This window comes from Scyliorhinus canicula, chromosome 21 (assembly GCF_902713615.1).
Source record: "Scyliorhinus canicula chromosome 21, sScyCan1.1, whole genome shotgun sequence".
NCBI classification, from domain to species: domain Eukaryota; kingdom Metazoa; phylum Chordata; class Chondrichthyes; order Carcharhiniformes; family Scyliorhinidae; genus Scyliorhinus; species Scyliorhinus canicula.
The window spans coordinates 57,292,110-57,300,158 of NC_052166.1; the positions used below are offsets into that span (position 1 = coordinate 57,292,110).

The 8,049-nt window shown below is 40.5% G+C and overlaps 1 protein-coding gene across 7 annotated transcripts in view; it reads left to right on the top strand.

Annotated features, from left to right (window-relative positions):
- Positions 1–7,695, top strand: part of LOC119955578 (kynurenine--oxoglutarate transaminase 1-like) — a 51,506-nt gene extending 43,811 nt beyond the window's left edge. For 6 of the 7 annotated variants that reach the window (XM_038781911.1, XM_038781906.1, XM_038781907.1 and 3 more), the window contains 4 exons: positions 2,968–3,154; positions 3,660–3,733; positions 4,873–4,959; positions 6,115–7,695. In XM_038781911.1, coding sequence (XP_038637839.1) covers positions 2,968–3,154; positions 3,660–3,733; positions 4,873–4,959; positions 6,115–6,180 — 414 coding nt within the window. In that variant the 3' untranslated portion in view covers positions 6,181–7,695. Of the gene's footprint in view, positions 1–2,967; positions 3,734–4,872; positions 4,966–6,114 lie in introns of those variants that run through there. The other variant, XR_005458498.1, reaches the window with a different exon arrangement.
- Positions 7,696–8,049: the final 354 nt, after the last annotated feature.

Here is an 8,049-nt window from a genome sequence, read left to right on the forward strand (position 1 = left end):
AGACATGGCTGCAAGGTGACCAGTGATGGGAATTGGACATTCAGGGGTATATTTGGTTTAGGAAGGACAGACAAGACAGAAACGGTGGTGGAGTTGCATTGCTGGTTAAAGAGGAGATTAACGCAATAGGGAGGAAAGATATTGGCTTTGACAATGTGGAATCTGTATGGGTAGAGCTGAGAAACACCAAATGGCAAAAAACCTTTGGGGGGGGTTGTGTGTAGACCCCAAACTGTGGTGTTGGTGTTGGGAATGGCATTAAACGGGAAATTAGAGATGCATGTGATAAAAGAACATCTGTAATTATGAGTGATTTTAATCTGCATATAGATTGGGCAAATCATATTGGTCACAATGCTGCAGAGGAGGCATTCCTGTAATGTAAACTGGATGGTTTTCTGGATGAATATGTTGAGGAACCAACTGGAGAATAGCCCATTGTAGAAGGGGTATTGTGTAATGAGAAAGGAATCATTGGCAATCCAGTTGTGTGAGACCCCTGGGGTATGAACAACCATAATACAATAGAATATTTAATCAAAATAGAGAGTGATTTATTTGATTCTGAGACTAGAGTCCTGAATCTTAATAAAGGAAACTACAATGATATAAGGCACAAATTGGCTATGATGGATTGGGAAATGTTACTTAAAGGGATGACAGTGGATAGGCAGTGACAAACATTCAAGGAATGCATGGGTGAACTGCAATTAATTGTTTATTCCTGTGTAGCGCAAATGTAAAACTGGAACGGTGGCCAAACAATGGCTTACAAGGGAAATTAGTGAATTAGATCCAAGGAAGCAGCATACAAAGGAATAACAACAGATCTGAGGATTAGGAGTGGTTTAGAATTCAGCAAAGGAGGACCAAGGGATTGATCAAGAAGGGGAAAATAGACTCTTGCAGGGAACATAAAAACTGACTCAAAGTTTCTGTAGGTATGTGAAGACAAAAAGTGACTTACAGGCAAAAACAGGGGAATTTATAATAGGGAACAAAGAAATGGCTGATCAACTAAATACATACTTTGGTTCTGTCTTCACAAAGGAGGACACAAATAACGTACCAGAAATGTTGGGGAACACAGGGTTTATTGAGAGGGAGGAACTACAGGAGATCAGTATTAGTAGATAAATGGTAATGGGGAAATTGATGGGACTGAAGGCCAATAAATTCTCACGGCCTGATAATCTACATTCCAGGGTACTTAAGGAAGTGGCTCTAGAAATAGTGGATGCATTGATGGTCATCTACATAAAATCCCAACAGTGCAGAAGGGGCCCATTGAGTCTACACCGACCCTTCGAAAGACCACCTACTTAGGCCCAATCCCCTGCCCTAGTCCTGAAACCGCACCCCAAGGGAAATTTAGCACGGTCATCCACCTACCCTGCACGTCGTTGGGCTGTGGGAGGAAACCGGAGCACCCAGACGAAACCCACGCAGACACGAGGACAATAATAATAATCTTTATTATTGTCGCAAGTTGGCTTACATTGCAATGATGTTACTGTGAAAAGACCCTAGTCGCCATACTCCGGCACCTGTTCTGGTACACAGAGGAAGAATTAAGAATATCCAATTTACCGAACAAGCACGCCTTTCAGGACTTAGGAAACCAGAGAACCCGGAGGAAACCCACGCAGACACGGGGAGAACGTGCAGACTCTGCACAGTGACCCAAGCTGGAAATCGAACCCGGGACCGTGGTGCTGTGAAACAACAGTGCTAACCACTGTGAAACAGTCCCGTCCAGCTTAAGAGCCAAGAACTAAAATCTATATTGCAGAACTGGTGATACTGGTTAGCAATCAATGGACAACGGGATAGAAATAGTGCAACTCACTATTGTGGATTGATGAGACTTATTTTGGTAGTTTTCTTGTGACGTTAATCCCATGTCACGAGATTTGTTTAAATATTAATCTTGGAATGATGCAGCCATTCAACCCAATGTGTCTCTGAAACGAAAGACAAAATGCTGAAAAACTCAGCAGGTCTGGCAGCATCTGTAGGGAGAGAAAAGAGCTAACATTTCGAGTCCGATGACTCTTTGTCAAAGCTCTAGGACAGAAATGAGAAGAAATGTCTTCACCCAGAGAGTGATCGGCCTGTGGAATTCGCTACCACGAAAAGCAGCTGAGGCCAAAACAGTGTTCAAGAAACAGTTAGAAAAAGCACTTGGGAGATCAAAGGAAATGGCGGGGGGGGGAGAAGAAGAGGAGGAGGAGGAAGCGGCGGATCAGGCTGTTGAGTTGGATGATCAGCCATGATAACAAATGGCAGAGCAGGCTCAAAGGGCCGAATGGCCTGCTATTTTCTATGTTTCTCATTTTCATGACATAGCACTATATTTCTTTTATCTATTTATTTTTCAACTCCTTCTACAGATGTTTTGGAATTGTTTTCCATCCTGAAGGTGTTACATACAAGGAAATTTTGGTTCAGTAGAGGTTGACGGGAGCTAATGATTAGGTACCTCCGATTGGGAGCAGGCGTATGTGGAGGTTAAAACAGCACAACACAAACCACTGGTAATGTGTCTGTTTATGAAGCACCTTATCCGTTGCAACATTTATGTGCAAAGTTACATAAGCAAGTGAGAATAATGCCAGGCTTCAATGTCTGATCTGTATTTCATCAATGAGCCACACCAGCTAGTCAGTCACCAAACTTGGATAGCGTCGACCTGCTTAATGGAGGTGTCTGATTACTGCATCTACCATGAATTAGTTCAGACCATCCTTTGCCAGGAGTATCATCTTGGTCCTAATTTAAGCCCAAAGTTACCTCCTTCCATTGTCTCTTTCCCCACCCACCCCAATAAAAATTAATTATTTATCGGTGGTTTTCTGTAGATTTGCGGCACCAAAGTGCTTGGCACAATACAAAAATAAGCTTTGCATCTGATGTATCATTGAAGTTGATTGCCAGTTTGAATAAACAAAAGTGTTTTGTCCTCAGCAAGCTGTAGCAGAGGGATTTGTGAAAGAATATGGATGCCTGGGAGCCCCAGAGAGTTATTTCATCAATTTACGTCAGGAGCTGCAATTGAAGCGCGATCGGCTTGCTGCCTGCCTTGTGTCTGTGGGATTAAAGCCAGTTATACCAGAGGGTGGTTACTTCTTGATCGTGGACATCTCCGCAGTCAGTGAGTAGCCAAATTGGTTGTCCCAAGGAAAGTAGAAATAAAATAAACCAACTAACTGATGGGGATTTGCGATCTTAATGTCTGACCAGAGCACAATATGGAACCAGAATAGCTGTTGTTCCAGAGACCATGTATCAAATACACTCTCCTGGATGGAAATGAGGAGCAAAGGTACAATGTTTCTATTTAGTTTTGATGTTTAATTTTAGTTTTGAATGAGATTTCCTGTTATTTTAAGGTACAATTCTCCCCATACCATGCCCCACATGTGGCCACGGGTATGGTGACCTGCTCCATTACAACCATGAACCTGGCTGTCAAAATGCCCATTAAGCTGACTTAGATTAGAGTCCTCTGCGTTCTGTCTTCACCTCATTTAGTGGGGAATGTCTGGCCTCCGCTGGTGTACTCTGTTACACTCTACATTAACACAATAAAATTGAATTAGATAGTTATTTGTTTTGTGAAGTGGCTAATTTTCCTGTTTTATACCTTTTCCTGCCAGAGGTTGATCTCCCAGACTCCAAAGATGGACAGCCGTATGATTACAGATTTGTCAAGTGGCTAATAATCAATAAGGTGGGTAGCTTTGACATAATGGCACTAACTGTGTAAAGTTGGGGCTAGCTAACTAAACTTTTATAATTGTTCGCTGGTCCTGAATGTGAAAACTTATTACAGCCGTCTTTTCCAATGATTAAAGTAGCTCTATTTATGGTTGCTAGATCTGTATCTTGTTACAGTCAACACACCTATAGAATCATTTGGCAAATGTTCAAACACTCATGGTTCACCCAGGTTGCTTATCGCCTGTGCACTTATCACCAGGTACGTTGTGCACTAGTGATACAGGATATTCGATTAGTTCATACTGAAAAGCTAGAACTTGAAGATCCAAAGAGACTTGAGTGTCCAGACACACAGATTATTAAAATGTCATGAACAGATACAGAAAATAATTGAAAAAGCGGATAGCAAGTGGGCCTTTATATCTAGAGAACTAAATATAAGGGGGAGTTATGGTACAGCCATACAAAACCCAGGCTCAGACTATACCCGGAGTACACTGGGCAGTCCTGGGCATCACACTGTAGAAGGGGGGGGGCACAACGGTGGGTTATGTGGTGTTCGCTCATAGGTCAGCCATGATCTCAACGAATGGTCGGAAGGGCTCAAGGGGCTAAATGGTCTGCTTCTGTTGCCATGTTCACCAAAATCCAGTCTTCATTGTAAAACTAGTTGCCGTGCAACTGAAAGTGGCATAAAGTCCGTGATTCCCCTTACGTTGTCTTCCCTTGGATTTCCCACAATCACATGACTGAAGTTAGATACTCCAAAATGGAGAGGCAGAGAAATATTTGCATTTGGTGCACAAAGCTAATCTTTATAGCCACATCCAATAACCAAACTGCTGGCGTTACGAAAAGTAAATCATTGGAGGATTAGGGTGGGTGCAGGTGAAAAATGAAATGAAATGAAAATCGCTTATTGTCACGAATAGGCTTCAGTGAAGTTACTGTGCAAAGCCCCTAGTCGCCACATTCCGGCGCCTGTCCGGGGAGGCTGGTACGGGAATCGAACCGTGCTGCTGGCCTGCTTGGTCTTCTTTAAAAGCCAGCGATTTAGCTGAGTGAGCTAAACCAGCCCCTGGTGAGTGGAATCTTACTGCATTAATTAGCCAAACATCATTCTCACTCTGCCATTTCTTTTATTCACAGGGCTTGGCCGCAATTCCAGTGTCTGCTTTCTACTCTTCTGACCACAAAAAGGACTTTGAAAATTTTATACGGTTTTGTTTTGTTAAGGTAAGATGCAGTAGAGACTGTGAAGTTCCTGCAGTTATTGAGACTCAACTGCAGTATAGACCTTGCACAACTCTTACAATGCTGTAGTTTAAAATGGGTATATGAGTCTTGCATGCTACAATAAAAAATAGGAAACCCATATATTTTGGCTTTGAATATAGTCAGAGCTTTACCCCAACTTGTAAGTTTTTCTCTCTGCTACGTATTCATCCTCCCTCCCTCTACATCTTTCAAACTCTGTGCAATATGCAGGCCTGTGCTTCGTAATATTGACCATTTCTTTTCCACGTTCCTGTAATCTAGCCAGGAAGCATCTCGATTTAGTGAGAGACGACCCCAGAACTATAATGGCCCAAGCTACTGCCCAGCCTTTGCTCAGCTCCTCTTTGAGTCAGGCGATCATGTGTTCAAACCTTAAAGACTTGAGTACATCATTAGACCTATATCTCTGTGGAGGCGTTGTCTATAAGACGAGGCATTAAACAAAAGATTGAGCTGCCCCCTCAGTTGGACATAAAACTACCATTTGAAGAAGAGGTGTTCTAGTATCCTAGATAACATGTACTCTTCAACAAAAATGATCAAAAAAAGGATTATCTAGTCATTTATCACTGCTGTTTGTGGAATTTTGCTGTGAGCGAATTGACTGCTCCAAAACTACTTCATAAGCTTTGGGGCATTTTCCAATCATTAAAGGCAATATTTTTTATTGCCAGTTTCCTTTTTTTTCCAACTTGTCTTTTAATTACATGGCGTGATTTTTTTCTCCTGCCTATGAATATTCCTATTGGGAAATGGTTTCTTCGCTATACCCAATGGTAGAAACACTCCCAAATCTGCTTATTGAATGCAGACTTTCATTCTGGCTCAACTTTAAAAGATCAGCTCCTACTCTATATTGTCTTGATATTTTCAGTTCCCACGCAACCCATTATGTTGACTTAGTTTGCCTTTTCTTCCCCCAAATCCTGGGTTGAGATCTATCTAACTTTCAATTTGGTCACTTAGCAGAGAGAAAACCTTCAATCTATTCGGATGCCATTCTATTCCAGATATCAGACATATAAGAACATGTGTGAGAAAAGGAGTGGCAAATTTAAAGAATTGTAATGCATAAAACCTGTTTAAACCATTTTCCTGTGTTAAATTCTGTAGGAAGACTCAACATTAACCAAAGTAGAACAGATCCTGGAAGAGTGGAAGAGTACAATGCTGACTTAGTGATTGCTCCAGCCGTGAATTTTTATTTTCTAATTCTGTAACATTTGTAATTTTCAAATTGTCACACAAATACTTGGTAAATACCACAGAATTAAAAATGGCCACAGATGCTGCTTCAGATAGTCCCCCTCTGGCTCTGGCTCTATTTTGAGCAATGGTGAAGCATCAAGTAGTCGGAAGCAGTTAAGCCGTCAATCAAGGAATTTCTGATCTCAACCCATCAGCAATCTCGAGCCATATTGACAGAGTGGATTGCCTCAATGAGAAAGCGTTGCAGGAACTGTCTAGATTGGAACCCAAGAAAGTCATTGCATGCAAAGGGCCAGGAGAATGTGGGTTGAATCTCAGTGGAAATAATTGTGATATTAGTACTGAAAAGCTCATAATTATTTTTCTATAAGAACAAAGAATAAAAAAAAGTACAGCACAGGAACAGGCCCTTCGTCCTTCTAAGCCTTTGTCTTTATACTTTGTCTTTATTTTAGATGTTAATGCTGGGTGCTATTTTAAACCTGTTAATTTTGGTGCCTTTGGTATCTCTGAACTGGTTTGAGTTGATTGGTTCATGAATTGGTTACATAATTGGTGTGATCAAATTTAATCCGTCGGGGAGTGACACGGTGACACAGTGGTTAGCACTGCTGCCTCACAGTGCTGAGGACCCGGGTTCAATCCGTGTGGAGTTTGAACATTCTCCCTGTGTCTGCGTGGGTCTCACTGCCACAACCCAAAAATGTGCAGGGTAGGTGGATTGGCCACACTAAATTGTCTCTTAATTGGGGGGGGAAAAAAGAATTGGGTACTCTAAATTTATATATATATATATTTTTTTTTTTTAATTTTAACCAGTCATGTTTTCTTCCTATTGCTGTTGGAATGTGTAGACAAAATCTAAATTAAGATTTACTTAATGCAACTGTTGTAAATGAGAATAATGGTGTGTGCGCAACTTGTAAGACTTATGATGGTCACCCATATAATTTGTTCTGTCAGAAATTCATTGATGCAGCTAAAGATTGTTTTTATATCTCCCGTTCTACATGATTAACTTAAATTCTACTGCATCCTATTGTCAGAACATGACCATAATAATAAAAATGTTTCAACATTTATATGTATAATTAAAAATGTTTTCTTTCTATCTTTTAGTGAATCTGCCATGAAGTTATTTGCGCATTTATATAACCTGGGGACTGATGCTAGTTTCTGTGAGACGTCTCAGCTGAGACTGATCCATTGCCAATGTGGTGTTGTCTTTTGAGACTAGCTGACGTCGAAGCAGAAAGGGTAATTACATCTCATTTTTGTAGAGAATTATATACAAAAATAACTATTGTAATAATAACACAATAACAGGCATAGGGATATCATTAAAATGCCTGCTGATAATATCACATCCACTAATTCCTAACTTGTTATTTTTCACTAAACTATTAGTGGGAACACTTAAAATGTTATGTTGCAATAGTGGGATATTCTTCAAGCATGTAATTTTAATAAAATATCTTTCGCTGATCTCTTGCTTATTGTTCAGTAAAATACTTTTTCACACTGGAAAACAGGACAGCTAATTCACCCTTCAGCAGTCTCCCACAAAGAGTGACCGACAGTTATGATTATGATATTCATGATTATTTAGTTAACCTGAATATCATAATCATAACCGTCGGCAATATATATTATTTAGTTAACCTGTCCACCCCTGCTCTTTTATGCTATGAGCATAACGTTGTGCGTAACGTTGTCACCATCAGCTTTTTTACGTGGGATGAGGTGACAATAAAACTAGAAAGCATATTGAGCAATAAGAGTATTAAGTCATCATGGGTCTGGACTGGTAGCAAGATTAAATGGAGAATTTATCATAAT